This window comes from Neolamprologus brichardi, chromosome 13 (assembly GCF_056152115.1).
Source record: "Neolamprologus brichardi isolate AB-2024 chromosome 13, ASM5615211v1, whole genome shotgun sequence".
NCBI lineage: Eukaryota > Metazoa > Chordata > Actinopteri > Cichliformes > Cichlidae > Neolamprologus > Neolamprologus brichardi.
The window spans coordinates 1,035,660-1,052,771 of NC_142116.1; the positions used below are offsets into that span (position 1 = coordinate 1,035,660).

General features: G+C 46.0%; 1 protein-coding gene across 4 annotated transcripts in view; it reads left to right on the top strand.

Annotated features, from left to right (window-relative positions):
- Nucleotides 1-139: 139 nt before the first annotated feature.
- rtn4b (reticulon 4b) overlaps nt 140-17,112 on the top strand; it is a 32,988-nt gene continuing 16,015 nt past the window's right edge. Inside the window, exons 1-4 of one of the 4 annotated variants that reach the window (XM_087849942.1) lie at nt 140-866; nt 6,320-6,358; nt 10,189-10,245; nt 12,901-14,748. In XM_087849942.1, the coding sequence (XP_087706068.1) occupies nt 383-866; nt 6,320-6,358; nt 10,189-10,245; nt 12,901-14,748 (2,428 nt within the window). In that variant the 5' untranslated portion in view covers nt 140-382. Of the gene's footprint in view, nt 931-6,319; nt 6,359-10,188; nt 10,246-12,900; nt 14,749-17,112 lie in introns of all 4 variants that reach the window. The other 3 variants (XM_087849939.1, XM_087849940.1, XM_087849941.1) reach the window with 3 other exon arrangements.

The following is a 17,112-nucleotide window of genomic DNA, read 5'->3' on the forward strand; positions in this document are numbered from 1 at the left end:
GCAATCAACTTTATGCTTTTTAGCACTTTTGTGGCGCCGTCCCATCACGCCCCGCCCACCTTCGGTGCTCTCTGATTGGTCACAGCTTGTGTCACTCTGGGGTTAAGCCGTAGGTAATTGGTCGTTGGTGTTTCCCCTTCTCCCCCTCTCAGCGGCCATCTGGGGACTCGGGTCCGACTCTGTGGTGACTGTCCTGCGGTGAGCTGCTCCAACTTTGTCCGGGGTCAGAGGCAGAATACAGGCGGGGACTTCACGGTGCGGTTTCACGGCTCTTCCTGGTGGACGTGTGCAACAGGAGGTGACTGACTGAGCGGACATTTACCGGAGCTGAAACTTTTTTCCAACCTCGGGAGACCGTTTGGAGGAGGGAAAATCAAGAAAAATGGCAGACAGCGAGGGGCATCAAGTTTCTTCCACCACTCCTATGTTCAACGACGAGGTGCACCATTACCAGGCCGAACCGGACCACGAGTCCAGGTCGGACCACTACTTCGTGGATGACGACATTGTGGACCTCGTTGGCGGGGCTAAGGACGCTTTGGAGCGGCACCGAGCTGAAGATAGTGTTCCTGACGACTTCACGCAAACTTCCCTCCCTGATCTAAAGGAGACGGAGACGGTAACGTTACCGGAGCCAGCCCTCAAACCGGCAGTCCCAGACTCCACCAGCCCAGCTTCTGCCCACGAGGAGCCTGAAGTGGCCGCTCCCAAAGCCGAGCCGGCGAGTACAAAGATCGCACCGGAGCCAGAACCTGCCCCCGAGAGCGACGCCCTCCCAGTGGCCGAACCCCGAGAAGCAGCGCCATCCCCCGCAGAGGCAGCAGAGCGATCTGCGGTGACAGCGCAACCAGCGGCTCCCGCGTCGTGTGAGTATCACTGATGGATAAACGGCAGGACAGGGTTATTCGAGAGTGGAGGGACACCTTTAAGGTCTAGTTTTAAAGCCTTTTACCTAAAACTCGGTGAAATGCACCTGAATATTTTTTTCATTTTTACCGGTTTTCTGTGCACCTGAATGGGGTTAGCATCGCATCCAGAAAACGACCTGCAGATAAAAATAGGCGGGGTACAGTGCTGCCTTTTCTCCCTTGGACACGTTTAACGCCTGGTCTCAGTTATGTTGTGTTAAATTGTGCTGCATTTGTGTGGATTTCTCCGGGGTGTTGTTCGCTAAGTGCTTAGCCTCTTAGCCGCCTAGCGATGCTACCCCAGAGGGGAGCGAAAGGTGCTTCATCACTGAGCCTGGCTGTTGTTTGCGCTAAATGGATGGGAGGTAGACTCCTGGAGTCACGGAGCGTGTTTTCTTTTAAAAACGAGACAGTTGCGGTGTTTTTTGCGCACACTTGCGTTTTTTTATGCTAGCAGGCTAGCCCGTTTTTTTGCTGTGTTGTGGTGATGCGGCCCACCTGTTCGGACAAACAAGCGGCAGGAAGCAGGCTGTGAGCCGATGAGGTGGCAGGATTGCACCATTTATCCTCCAGTTATCCACCAGAGGCAGCCTGCTTCCTGTAACTAACGGCACTGGGGTGTTTTTGGAAACATTTCCCGGAATAAACGCGGGTTGTTCCACCGTTAACGCAGCCGTTATTGTTGTTAAACCGGGCATCTGTTCTCCGCTCGCTGCGTGTCCGCGCATGCTAACGGTAGTTACATCCTGGTTCCATTATCGGACGCACCCTTTATCCCCCCCCCCTAACAAATTAAAGCTGAAGCGTCAAAGAAATGCTGTCAGATATGTTTGACATGAATTTTCCTTCAGACACGAATTAAGAAAATGAGGCAGACAAATTAAATTGTGTGTTTTTTCTATTGTGTTGCGTGAGGTGGACTCCAGCGCTCTCCCATTGTAATGCTTTATTTTATAAACCTGTAATATCGGAGTCAGAGTCACAGCTAACACAAACCCGTCTGAGATTGGTTCTTTGGATCTGTTTGCTCTGATTAAAGCGGCGGCAGGACAGACATGGTCGCGTCCGATAATGGAAGCATGCGCGGTTAGCAGGGAGATTAGTCACAACAAAGGAATCCGCTGTGCGTCCACTCCCTGTCGGCTCCCACACCGCTACCAGAATAACCCCAATCAGCCTTTCATGATTTATTTTCCTACCCCGGCTTTGATCACCCTCACCCGCCCCCACAATCTCCACCCAAAAACCAACACCCCAGAGCCCAGAAAAAAAAAGAATCCGCTCCAGAGGCCTCAGAATCGGCTCTGGCTCTGGCTGCCGGGGCTCGGTCCTGCTCCCGTGGCGTTTTGTGTCATGTCTGGACTGCGTAGACGTTCAGGAAGTGCTCCATTTCAGCTGCTGCCGCTGTTGTTTTCGTTCATCTGGTGGAGTAAATGTGGCTTTCAGCAGGTAAACAGGCCTGAGCTGGAGCAGCAGCAGGCAGGGTGGGGCTGCTTGGCGAGGCCACAGGCGGAGGTGGAAAAACCGCCTGTTACAGCAAGCAGCCAGCAGCCAGAACAAAAGAGACGGAGCGAGAAAGAAATTCATCCGTGTCTGAATCGATTCCATCACTGCCAGGTCCATCACACACACACTAACCTCCCGAGAGACCTGAGGCGAAAATATGTCACCGTTAAACACGATTTCCTCGCCACACAGAAACCAGGCCACGCTCAGAAGGTGACCTGAGAGCAGGAGGGAGAGGAAATGTGAATTCCTCTTTAATTATGGGCAATTTGAGATTAAATTAAGCTTTTAAATGTGTCCTTTGTTGCATTTTGGCCTGTTCTTGCCTTTCTCTGTGTTTCTGGTCCACAGTGCCCTCTTGTGTGATGATCCTGTGTTTATTGCACGATTATAAAGTAATGAACAGCCTCGCCTCTTTTAATTACTGCGCTCAGAGCAGGCATTACATGATGAAGTTATTAATGTGCCCATGAAGGCCTCCAGATGTCTCTGCTTCAAGCAGCCACGACGGTTTTCTAACAGTTTGTGTCTGATCACAGGAAGCTGCCTCCACTTTATTCTGGCAGACGTGCGTGCTGGAATAATCCACCTTTGTTGGAGGTTTCTGTGTTTATTACTGAACACACACACAAAAGGCAGCTGATAAAATCCCTCTTTAGATCCAGTGAGATCAGAATCAGCTGATGTGCTTCTTCAAAGCAGATTTTAAGGAACTTGATGGTTTCTAACAGATCTGCCACACAGGACAGTGTGCAGGAGTGGAACAGTCCCGTCCCGCCTCCCTTGTATCCCTCAGGTGGTCGTCACCTCTTTAGAGCTGGGCCCGATCCAATCAGTGCTCTGGACAAAGACCCAGGGTCCAAATCTAATTGGTCAAATACAACAGCGTCGCTCTTCCTGCCCGAGCCGGTCGCCTCTCCTAAAGTCTGCTCTTCCAGCTTATCTGAGAATATTCAGTAAATAACAAACTTTAAAGAAAAGAAAAGAAACGCCCAAACGAAGAAAGGAGGGACTAAAGGCCGTGCAGCCGTCAGGTCATAGTTTAAACGTCTGAGGACAGAAGCAGGGCGTGTTTTCATGTGGTGAAGAAAACACGGGAGCGTGCGTCATGACGAGTTACCTTTTTAAAAATATGTTTGTTTGTTTTTGCTCTGAGATGAAAACAGGAGCAGAAATGTTGGAGCTCGATGTTTGTCGTGTTGTTTGCTGCCTCCCTCCTCCTCGCTCTCGTACAGATTCAGGTCGTCACCTTGAAAAAGGTGTTTGCGGCGAGTTTTCGTCCTTCGCGGTGACGGACAGGCCGTGTAATCGTTCGGGGCTCGCCGTCGGCCTACGTCTCATTTTTTTGGGGTCACCTACATCCGTCAGTGTCTGTGAGGAGCTGCTGGTGCGGTCAGAGTGACGGTGACGCATACGTGTGGTGAAGTGCGACTCCACCCGGCACAGCGGCCACGCCCGCTCTGTTTGTACTTTACTCGGTCAGCAGCAGCTCTGAGTTCTCGTGGCGACGAGCTCGTGTTAATCTGATTTAATCCCGCCTCTTATCGCTGCGATAAGCTCAGAGCTTGTAGAGCTGTGCGGTGAAAGGTGATACCTGCCTGATGAACGGATTCATCAGACCAGGCAGAAAACTGTGTCGTCTGTTTGAGAAGCTCTGATCCGGACTTCAGCTTTCACGTGTTCGGCTTTAAAAACGTGTTTTAAAGTTAGCTGGACTGCAGACCTCTCACATCAGAGATGGAGCTCTCTCATAGGCAGACGTCTAACAGAACACATGTCAGAATAATGCAGGATGCTGAGATAATGAATGAATCTTTTCTTTAGTCCGTACCTCTGACATGTCTCTGTGCAGTGCACACACAGTCTGCTGACAGTGGCTGACTTCAGCAGCAGGTTGGGAAACGTGTGGACTTCCTGGAAAAGGCAGAACAGACTTTGTAGAAAAGACTTCCAGCTGTTTGGAAGGGGATCATCTTTCAGGGGATTCTGGAAAAAGAATAAATCTGAGCTCGTTCCTTTCCCAGCAGGTACCAGAAGTGTTAGTTCGAGTTGTTGGCTAACCTGGCACCAGCCAGCAGCACCTCTCTGTCTCTGTGACAGGAAGTTGCAAGACGGGTGGAAAATAAATCTGAAATAAGAAGCCCACGTTTCAGCTGCTGAAGAACGAGATGAGTGGTAGAATATCTAGCCTGGTCCATTAGACTAGACTTAATCTGGACTGGTTTATAACTCTGATGTCAGATGGATGACGGATGACAGATGCATGAAAATCTGCACGCTTCCATCCTGTTTAAATTTGGGTTTATTTGGCCTTAGACGTCCCAGCCAGGCAGACGCCGGGGCTCAGAGGAAGGTCAGCGGGCGTTACAGGCGGGTTTGATCTGGTTTAGCTGGAGGCCAGTTTCCCTCTCAGCCTGAGCCCGTCTCTGGGGACCGGCTCAGATTAAACACAGCAGTGTCACATGAGTCCACACGGGTCCTGGTTTGTGTCACAGGTTGTGTGGGTTCAGTGTGTGGACAGGCTGCAGTGGCGTCTTGGGGTTTCCTCCTCTTTAAACGCGCTGCTGCGGTTGGACAAGCGCACGTTTAAGAAGGCGGAGTTTCGTGTTTAGCTCGAGCGGCGAGGAGAGACGCTTGGAGCACACTCCTCAGAAGTGTCGGGGTTAAAGGTTGGATTCCTGCAGCAGGCCGAGGCGTCGCTGCTGCTGGTTATGATCGGGAACGCTCACACCTGCGTGATTATTAATGTTGCTGTTATACTTTAGGGCGGAGCTGTTAGGTGGATGTAAAATGTGTAAATGCAGAGATAAGTAGACGTAGCTCTAATGTGAGCAGTGGAGGAGCGTCAGCTGAGTCTGCTGAGAGCCATCGAAACCTCACGTAACTCCATGTTGTGCTCTGTTACCTTCCTATTAACCCTTTAAAGCTGGTCAGAGCAGCACGCTCTGTTCTGCGTAACTATTTTTAAATCCCGGTAGCTCTGCAACCACGTGAGCTAGCACAATAATTTTTTTTGCATATGAAACCGGAGGAGTTGTACTTACATCTTATGCCATCAGCTTGTCCTCGGTCACAGTTTCCTTCCACATATAGCTTTGCAAAAACTGTATAAAAAGCACTTGCAGCAACAAAAACATAATATTCCAGAAACACGCTTTGCTGATCCGATCAGCTGTTTGTAACACTTCCTACGTCCATCAGCGCGAACTATCGCATGTCCGCCATGACCTGCCCGAAACCGGATTTTTCGCGGAAATGTAGTTTTTTTTTTTTTTATTTTACCATCAGGGCCTCATGAGCCTATACTGGTGTTTTTAAAAGTTATCTTTGACTTTATGACTTTCTGTGTGGTTTCTGGGATGCTTAGGACTCATATTGCACTGCTGGAAATAGTTTATTTTGATGCATATGCTGCTTTTTTGCAAATTTGCATTATAATATTTATTTTCGTTTTTCCTGCAGTGTATAAAAATTGGTGTATTTCAAAAATAAAACTATGAAGACACTCAAAATAAATTTCCTGTGGTGGGAAACTATTTTGTGCAACTTTTGCGTATTTACAGTTTTGAGGGATAAGCCTCTTAAATTTCTCTAACTAGAAATATATGTTAAAAGAACAAAAACAATTTTACATTTTTTTTGTAGTTTATTGCACTTTTTTGCAATTTATGTAATTACTATGCACTTAATGCAGACATATTATTAAAATCTGGGCTATAATGGTTGTATTGATGTATAGCAACTTGAAATGCTCCCAAAAATGGCTCCACAGCATGAAAACATATAATATAAGCTCTGGCGGACTTGGTTCTATGGTAGGTCTTAAAGGGTTAAAATCCACAGGTTAGAGTCAGATTGAGTCGACTGTGACTTCGTGTTAAATGTCCTGTTTGGTTCCATCACAGGTCTTCTCCATCGCTGGAAGGCAAACCTCGACAGCAGAGGTAACAAATAAAACGGAGCTTTGTAATCAGCTCAGCATCACTTTGTAATCAAAATCAATTCATTAATAAATCTGATAATCAGTTTATGATTTAATCAGATTATCACCGAGTCCTGATTCTTGATTTTCATCTGTAATAATCACAAAATGACAAAAGTTTCCTGTCGGTGTTTTTGATTTTGGCCTCGAGCTCAGAGGACGTTAGAGACAAACGACCTTCATGAAGCTTCACTGATGAAGAACGTCAGTCCAGCCTGTGCACAGTTCAGACTTCTGTCTTTTAATAATCTAATTTTATAAAAATCTGAATGAAAACTTTCTTTTTAATCTCTTTATGAATCATTTCTTTGTTGGCTAATGAAGACATTGAGTTAAGGATGGAGGCCTGTGTGGAGCCGGCTAATCAACCGATTTTAATTTCATTATGATCTTGGCTTCCTACAGCTACGAGAGGAAGATGATGATGAATGTTTCCTCTGAACGCTCTCAGCTTGTCTCGTGATCAGTCAGTCGTTCTCGCTTCATCCTAAAAACACAAACTCATGGTGGACACAGAGCCACGGCCACTCTGGGGGGACCATAATTTATAAAAAACTTCATGTTTGATTCAACGTGACCACAAAGTGTTTGCTGAGATCAGCTGAGCACAAGTTTCACCTTCAGTGAGTCGGAGCTGCTCAGAGGGATGCAGCTTAAAGATGCTTAATCATTGGCTCACCTGCAGACGTCCATTCTTTGTAAACAGTCTCTGTAGGGTCGGTAAGAGATCCGTGTAGGTTTGGACGTTAATTATTTAGCAGCTCCTGCTGTCCTCAGCCGGCTGCTGTCCAGAGCTGCAGAGTATCTGCTGCCTGTGTTCGAGCTGCCCTCTGCTCATCGGGCGACACCAACCAGTCTGTAAATATATGAGCACATATGTCCCAATCTGGACACAGGGGTGTTAACAGTCCTGTTTTTCTTATGTCCACTTCTATGTAGACGACTCAGTTTTATCTGCTTGCGTTCTGAGAGTTTTTTAGCTCAGAAAATCTCTGATTTCTTCACTTATTCCAGGGATTTCTCTCGTTTTCTTTCACTTGTGTTGCTGGTTTTTCTGAGTGCAGCGGTATAACTGTCAGTCAAAGATTAGTCTGCTTCTCACGTTGCCTCTAATTTCTATACATAGATGTAGAAAAGCCAAAATCAGCCAAAACATCTTTCTCAGTTTGTCCTTTAAAGTTTTAAAGACCAGTCGGCTCAGCGCAGGAGCTCGAGCTGTACGTCTGTAGTAGGGCTGGGCGATATGGCCTAAAATTCATATCGCGATATAATTTGAAGCACGTGCGGTAACGATATACATCACAATATATTCTTTTCTTCTGTATAACGTATTTTCCACACTATAAGGCACACTTAAAATCCTTATGTATGAATTCTGGTTGTGCTTACTGACCTCGAACCGATTTTGGCAGAAATCTGTTAAAATGTTTTAGTACAACTTTGGTAAGCCGCACTGCTTGATGGATTGTTAGAGCATCAATATGCCGTAGTGAGGAGCTTCGCGGAGTAATCTGGGTCCAAAACTCTGTCGACTTCAGGTCCCAAAGTCAAACGAACACTGAGTTAAAAACGGTCTAAATTCTTTCATCTTTAATTAAATCATCAGCGTTGCTGCTTTACCAGGTGTAACAATTAAGTTTAACATCCATGAAAACAGAATTGATTAAATTTAACGGAGTTAGAAGTTAGCAGGAAGTTAGCTCGCTAGTTTCCACCTAAACATTTCATACCATGTTCTGACAGAGATTTCTGAAACTAATTCAAACGTACAGCTCTGCTACCACTTCCAACATAAATGAAGACAGAAAACTAAACAGCAGTGACGTTTGCAGGGTTACTGAAGTTGGGCTAGCTGCTATATAATGTTGTGCTACGTGATTGCTAGCGACACAGCTATGTTAGCATAACATTAGCACAGTGAAGCTGGAGGATGAACGCCAACTTTTTTTCCACTCGATAAAAGTGAACGTGAGGGATTCTGGTGGTCAGGGACAAATGCAATCGCATAGCAGGATGCTGTACACGGGCCAAACTTCAGTCAGGAGAACAACTGAGATTATTCATCCACAATATGAGGTTAGTTATTAATATACTGCAACAACATGGGAACAGAGCAGCTGCGAGAGAATTCAACATTAATGAATCAATGTTACGGAAGTGGAGGAAGCGCAGTTTTTGGCTTTCCCCATATTTCAAAAGTGCTTCATCTCTTTGTCGACTGTCGCCATATTTGGCAGATGATAATGGTTGTAGCTGCTGTGATGCTTTCAACCAAAACAGGCGCAGCTTGATGACATCAACATGCGCTATCGCGATAGAGCGATATAGTCAAAATCTCTAAATTTATATCGTTTCTATCGTTTTTCGTTTATATCGTCCATCCCTAGTCTGTATATTTACTTGATCGTGTGCAACAGTTGCATTAACGTCGACGTCTGCTTCCCTTCAGCCGGCTGTTAATCTCAGTGAGAACTGGACTTGGATAAAATGGTGCATTAACCGCTGCACGACTGCAGGAGCCGTCTGTGCGTTCGTGCTGCTGTGGAGGATTTTGTTGGAGCACTTTCCCTGTTTTTGTCCCGTCACATGCAGGCAGTCATCTGTTTGGGGAAAACAGCATTAAGCTCATTAGCAGGAAGAAGCGGACGTTTTCAGCACGTCCTTAATGTCATTCGGCTTCATTTGGTTTAATCGGCCGATTGCTGCTGGCTCGAGCTTTCTGACTTGCACAACAGTCAAGTTTCCTGTCTGTGTGCTGATGTTGTGTAACCAGAGTTTTGAAAACATCTGTCATATTTGACATTTTAGAGTATTTTTGGATGGTTAGTCGTGTTGCTGAAACCTCCTCCTCCTGTGAAAGCTGAGAAAACCTCCTCACGTCTCTTCACAGCAAATCGTCCGATGCTTTACTTCCTGTCACCATTTCTCTGACCTTTTCTTTGTCATTTGCTATCAGTTAAAGAAACGTCCGGCCTTTAACACGTGTTTACGTAACTCTGAGAGCTTGTTCAGTTAGCACACGGTTCTCACGTCCAGACTTCCTCTTTAACAAACAGTAACAAACATGTTTGATTCATGTTGTCAGTGCGGTGAATTTTATGCTCTTTTATATTCATAAAACTTCTGTTTGGTGAAATCATTACAGCACGAGCAAAGATTGCAATTTATAGAAAGTGAGATGATCGAATTATTGTAGAACAAAGTCTAATTCTGAAGCCATCGATGCTCCGTTACCTCATAAATGCTGAGAGCTGAACAGCTGATCGTTTTATTGGCGCTAAAAGAATTTGAATCGTTTTAACTGTTTGTTTGGTTTTTGGGAGCAGCAGAAACATTGATGGTGAAGCTGTGATGAAGGCTTCTTGTACCTGGAGAGGGTGTAAACTGCTAACGTGGTGCCCAGTAAGCTAAAACAGCTCCTGGCCTCCTGCAGCAGGGACTGAGTGTGAACCACAGCCTGCAGGTCTGATGAAGGCGTGGTATTGATGGCATCCGATTGCACAGAGGCTGTTAAACGCTGTAAGCTATGTGAACTTCTATGCACGGCTGCTCCTTTTTGAATAAAAGCGTTGGGTGAAGAAGCCCCCTGTGGGCGTCCACGTTTCTCTCTTTAACGCTCGGGAGCTGTGATGAAGATTTTATCCCGTCACCTGAGGCGTAGAGACCTATTTTTGGCTTTAGAAATCTCCTCCTCAGTTTGTATCGGCGATGATATCTCTCTCTGTTCTCGGTCTTTTCCCTCTGAGCTTGCATAAACTCACTTTCTGCTGCTTTCTCTCGTTTCTTCCACAGATGTACCTTCTTCTTCTTCTAAAGCTCAGCCTCATCCTCTGATGCAATTCCCTACAGGCAAGTCCTCTCTGCTCGTCTCTTTCCCCGTCTCGGTCATTTATTTTCCCCTTCAGTTCTTTATTCTTCACTCTTTGTTTTAAAATAACTCATCGCATGGAAGAAGTTGTAGATTTTTTACGTCACGTGAGCATTTACACGGGATGCTTGCCGTGGGTTTGTTAAATCTGACTTTGCCTGTGTTTGTGTTGCATTGTGATTCACATGTGACTGTTGTAGAGTAGACTGACCTGAACTTGTACGAGTAGTTTGTAGACGAATAATGATTCTCCTCAGGTTTGTGCATTTGTTGAATTATATTTTGAAAAACTTAATTGAGAGGAATCATTATCTGTGGTCACCTAGCAGTTTGTTTGACACTCTGGGCATGGTTTATTGGCGCCAGACCTGGGGAAACATTTATTGCACCACCAAACGTCAAACCAAGGTGGTTTACCACCAGACAAATGTGGGCAAACCTGACTGTGGATGGTAGTCGTGTAAGTCCAGTTTATTCCCAAAGAAACAGACCCCAGCTATAAAAGTCGTTTCTTTCCCTACTTTAGGTGGGTTTAAATTCATATTTCCAGCACGCAAAGAATTTGTTTTATGCCACTTAGGAAATAAGCCAACAGTCATGCAGCTAGGGCTGCTCAATTAATCAAATTTTAATCACGATTACGATCTGGGCTTTCAACGATCATTAAAAATGACTGAGCCGATTATTAGCCCCTCCCTCGTGCTTTACTCTCGCGCTGCTCCGTGTGGCAAATCGAGCGCACCTCTCTGCATTTCAAACACGTGTCACAACAATTAAGAGCAGCGGTCCCAAACCTTTTTGCGCCACGGACCGGTTTATGCCCGACAATATTTTCATGGACCGGCCTTTAAGGTGTCGCGGATAAATACAACAAAATAAAACTAGTACTGGTACTGAAAAAATAAGATTTATTCATCACACACGTGAAAAGACCCAGGAAAACCGAGTAAACGATAAAAACGATAACAAAATAACACTGAAAACCGATAAAAACCCTGAAAACTATACATTTCACACCTGAGCCTCAACTCTCGCGGCCCGGTACCAAACGACTCACGGACCGGTACCGGTCCGAGGCCCGGGGGTTGGGGACCGCTGATTAAGAGGACCCGAAGGAAGCTCGGAAAGCTCAGCAGAAGTTATTTGGAGAGGAGAGTGACTGCTGTTGGTTGAAGAGAGGTAAAAAAAACTTGAGTGGTGTGGAAACATTATGGGTTCAGTCAGACGTGGATCAAGTAGACACAGTGTGTAAACTTTGCTACAGTGTCGTAGCTGCACCACAGAGCAACACTGCAAAGTTCACTAAACATAGATGTTTACATTTTTCATTTATTTCTTATATTGCAAACATTTGCACTGTTATCAGTATTTGCACTATTTTATATTATTTTTTAAAGTCATTATTCAACACATTGTTATTGTTAAATAAATATCGTCAAATAATCGAGATCTCAGTGAAAATAATCGTGATTATCATTTTTGCCATAATCGAGCAGCCCTAGATGCAGTCAATCCCATTTTAGCAGGCGTACTTCAAAGATAAGCTTACAATCTATGATATTGTCGGCTTTTTGTGCAGGGAGATGATTTTGTCAGTATACTTAAATCCCATCACATTCTTATTGGTTGGTCAGTAACTCTCATAACAAGAAATCTGTATGTTTTTAGGAGTGAACCAGTACTGTTAGCAGAAGCAGGAAGAGGTTACCTGTGAAAAATCCCCTCATGTTTTTACACCGGTGGACTTGCCTGAGCCCAACGGTGACTGCTGACAAAGCATTTTGTTAATTATTATTATCACTTTGCCCATCATCTTTATGCACATCACATACAGTCCTATCAGATATTTGTTTAATGTGATGTCAGTTAGTTTGAAGGTGAGTAGAAGTTGAACGAGTGAAAGCATCATCGAAGCCAGCACTCATCCTTAGGTCTGGAGTCCACCGTTGAGAAAACGTGATGGTGTTTTTCTTTAGTCACCTGTTCCTCCCTGTCAGTCCTCTGAAAGGCAATATCTCCCAGTGAAAATAACACTGCTGATCGCTTGCATATCAGCCAGTCAACCCAGAGACTATTTCAAGAGGGGATACAGTGACAGCTGGGCTGAAAATCTCTGCTCATGAAAGTTAAAATGTTTGAAATAATCATTAAATCTAAAAAACAACAACAAATGTGTTGGTTGGATCCAAAGTCAGGTGTTCCAGCACCAAAGCAACGTTTGTCTTTTCTAATCTATCTGTTGTAGGCATTACATTTATATACAATCCCAACAATATCTCAACATGACCATGTTATACTGGAACTGGTCCCCAAACATTAGACAAGCCCCGTTTCTTTTCAAACATAAACTCCAAAAATATATTCTTTCAAGCCAATCCTGTAATATAAAAGACTTAAAATCACACACAACGTATTAGTATTCAGTATGATCCTTTTAGCTGGTTGTTTTTGGGGTTACACTGAACTGGTCTACCAGCCACCGCCACCTTTCACAGCCGTTGTCTGGTCTAAATCTCTGAACTTTTTCTGAATGTTGTTGGTAGCTGTTCTACCCAGGTGTGGTGGGCACTGTAAGGAATGGAGTATGTCTTTGATATGTGCTGTATTGCATTCTCCCTCCTCCCTCTCTACTCAAGCACTTGGGCAGAAGGGTGATTCCCCTGCTCCCATCTCTCCCATCTCCCCTCTCCACTCCCCCGACTCTCTGGAAGAGCTCTCTTTGACCGAGAGTCCCAACCAGCCCCCTGCTTCAGGATCTGCTGCACCCCTGGGCTCCTTCTCCACTGAACCCCCTGCTACTCTTTCCAAGGACATGCCTTGGGGGGGTAACTCTGGACCAGGCAGTAGTAAGAATAAGGAAGACCCTCTAGATCCATTAGCTGGTCCTTACCTGAGTTTAGGGAAAGACCCAGGGCCTCATAATCCGTGCGAAGACAGTGGCATTTCCTTTTCGCCTGAGGAGAAGCTGATTAGCTCAGACAGGTCTTCCACTGGCCCCTCCCCCGTGAATCCCCAGATGATGGTCCCTGAGTCTCACGTTGCCTCCTCTAACCCAACAGAGCACTGGGATTCACCATACCTATCTTCTCAAGACAACACCAAGCCCTCAATGGATTCCTTCCCCAAGGACACGGCCTCCATTAAACCCCCAAGTTTTGAGCCAGACCTGCACGGCAGCCAGTCTGACGAAGAAGATGACTTGATGTACGAGGTGAAGAAGAACAATAACCCATTTGATGGCTTTTCCCCACTTGCGGACAGCGGCTACTCACATTTTGGAGACTCCAAGTCTGACAGCAGAGCATCTAAAATGTCCGATAGTCCCACTCCCGATCTGGTCCAGTATGGGCAGATTGGAGAATCCCAGGAAAATCTACCATCTTTCTTGGATGAGGGAAAAACATTTGAGACCGGCAAGATGACTGCCGACTCACTCATGCAGTCGATGAATCAGTTCTCATCTGGTCTCAGAGATGACGATGATGAAGAGGAAGAGGAGGATTCTGCTCTGCCGCCATCGCTTCCAGACATCCTGAAGTCTTCCCCGCTCAACCCCGACAAACTAGACTCCGGCTCCTCTGAGGGAAGTCCGGAGGAGCAGAGCCCCATCCTCGAACGAAGGATGATGGAGTCACCCAATCCTCCGATCAATCTGTCTGCCAATAACCCCTTTGCTTTTGAGGCTAAAGTTTCCCTGCTGAAAGAGATGACCGAGGAGATGGAGGGGAGAGCTACAGAAAAAGCAGAAGATGACAAAACCTTTGGCGCATTTGATCTCGTCAAAGAGGCCGAGGAAACTACCCCAACTAAAGCAAAAGAAGAGGAACCTGTCAAGATTCAACAGAAAGATTGGTTCTCAAGCCACGATTCTCCCAAAATGACCGAGAAGTTTGAGCCACTCGACTTCCAGAATAAGAAGACCCTTGCTGAGGATTCGGATTCAGAGTCTCCAACAGCAGACTCCCTTTCGCCGGTCTTGGAAGCAATGGCGAAGAACCCTGCCAGCTTCCAGGTGGAAACTGACAAGAAGGACCTGAAGATGGAGCTGGAGGAGCCGGAGATGGCCGAGGAGGTCTCCGAGCATGAAGTCTCCTCTGAGGAGTTTGAATTCATCGAAAGACCACCTAGGGGTGTTATTGACGAGTTTCTCGAAGCTCTGGATACTTCCAAGTTTGCAGCCTCCAAGCCCCCGGAGATCCCCATGGATGATGATCTCAGCTTTGGACAAAAGGATCCAATCGCAAAAGTAGCCCCGCCCCCGGAGGTTGAAGAAGAAGCTCCAAGTCAGAGCTCCTACCGCCTCCTCACACAGGCCTCCCCCCAGAAAAGCAAGGCTGAGCTGGAGAAGCTCGACATCCAGCAGCCCCCACCCCCCCAAGCTCCTATCACCCATTCCCCCGTTTGCAAACCAGAGGCGCCAGCGGCGAAGAAGAGCGCGGAGGGCGGCAAACCGTTTAAGATGCCAAACCTGAACATAAGAGCAGGTAAAATAACCCAGTTCCAGCATGGATACCATCCCCACTACACTTTTAATGGCATTTCCATGTTCATCCACATAACTTCCATCTCCATTCTTACTTTCTTCCATCCAACCAACCAGTCAGCGTTTCCTTTGGTTGCATCGTCTTTTTGCATTTCTTTGAATCTTAACATTTGCATTTTGTAGTTGTGTGTTCCTCATCGTTCGACCTTTTGTTGGATTTTGTGCATTTGTCTCATTCGAGTAACACCATTTCTGTGCATTTGATCACTTTATTTTTTTATGTTTACACGGTAAGTAAAGCTGGTTTTGATTCGTTTTTGTTAAATTTTGATTTGTCCTTTTTAAACCTAAACTTTTTAAACAAAGCTTACAGAGTAGAATATACAAACACTTGTCCACCAGGCGTTTCTGGTTGCCTGCTGAGCATTTTTGTTTTAAATTCGATCATCTTACTCCCTGGTTTTATCTTCCTCCCTCTGGACACAACCTGAGATGTTGGACTGAAACCCAGCACCACCTCAGACCCCAGCATCCGCTCACATGCACACAGAGAACCGACCACACCCTGTTCCTGAGTTTTACTACAGGTTTTACTGTCACACAGGACCGTGTCAGATTTCATGCTCTGAGGCTGAATGCTTCAGTATCATTTACTGATAACCTGTGTGCTGAATAACCTGAACTGTAATGAGTCAGGAGGACGTTGTACTTTCCACCTATAAACTGTGGATGTTCACATTAACATGACCAGAGTTTTTTAATGAGCCGAGTGTACGTTCACTATCCCTGTGAGCCCAAAGCTGCTCTAAACATCGCCTTGGATCTGTATGATGTCACTGAGGGAGGCCCCCACCTGCTGTCTGTGAGGGGCAGCCAATCACTTCAAAGTTCATTTAAAGTGGGAGGAGCCAAAACAGCTTGAGAACCACAGTGTAAATTAAGGATAATTGTAACTGTTAATCATGTAAAGCTCCTGTAGGAAAGTGCATGAGGTGGAAATGAGCAGAGCAGGTCACCTTTGGGATAGTTATGGTTAGATTTGTTTGGACTGCAGCTCAGTGATTCATCTGCAGGTCTATTTACTTAATTTTATTATTTGTTCAGCCTCCGTGGCTTCGGTGGTCAGCGTGATAACGCTCCCTGGCTGGTGCATCGCAGGAAACCGCCTCAGTTATTAATATGTTGCATGTTATTCCTGCTTCTGTCTTACACTTTTGTAGGAAATGTTCTTTACTAATTGCCCAAAAGAGGCATTTTGGGGCCTTAAAGCAGCTTCTGCACAGTTACAGTTCCTGTTTCGTCTGTTTTTGGTTCGTCTTCATTTTGCCCTGAGGTGATGATTGGAGGAAAACTGCAGCGTGACAAAGTTTCTGTGAGCTGAGCGGCGGGTTGATCAGAGTTTATCAGACAGACGCAGAGTTGTGTCCTTCGGGGCTTGTAGGAGGCGTCTCCGTGAGCGCGGCAGAGCCTCGTCTTCCTTTAAATGGCCACTGATATCGATCAGCTCACAGCAGGCTGTGTAAGCGCACTGTGGTTCTAGGATGAGCTGCCGAGGCTTTAGGTGTGTGCGTGTGTGCGTGTGCGTGTGCGTTTGTGTTTGTGCGTGTGCGTGTGCGTGTGTGTGTGTGTGCGTGAGGGATCTCCTGTTAATTAAAGCCTCCTCCTCCTCCCTGCATTGCGACACTGGCAGCCCCACAAAGGGTTCTCCGACCCAGAAAACACTCAGCAAATGTTCTTCATTATGCAACCCGAGGTGCAGCGCTGCTGTCTGAGCTCCTCTTCCTCACCGATGAAAACATCAGCTCACTGATTTCCTTACACGTGTGAACACACTGATTGCATCAGATGTCTGGTTTTGTCTGAGGCTCAATTTGCTGTCATTTGTAACAAAAGCAGAAAATCTTTGAACTTACGTATAAAAACTGGAGCTTTCAAGATGAGGAATAATGTCAGTCAGTGCTGGAAACCGCAGTTCCTGTAGTGTCCAGCAGAGGCAGCAGTGAGCCCGTCACCATAGACTCCCATGTAAAAACTTTACAGCCTGACACAAACTTTTGTTTTGGCAGAGAACGTTTCAATAACCCACCTGGATAAAGGCTCGCATTATTAGGGGTGTGGCCTCTGATGGGCAGCTAACTGGCGTCTCTGTGACTGTTTATGATGATGAGTTTAATATAAACAGTGAGTTGTGGAACAGTTTGAATGATGTGACTGGAGAAAGCTGTGACAGTCTCCTGATCCATAACACAGATCCAGCCCAGACGTCCTCCTGGCCTGACCTGGTGACACGCTGATAACTGTGCCACTGTGTCCGCATTATCAAAGCTGCTCAGTGCTTTTATTTTGGAAGCCAGAGGGAAAAAGC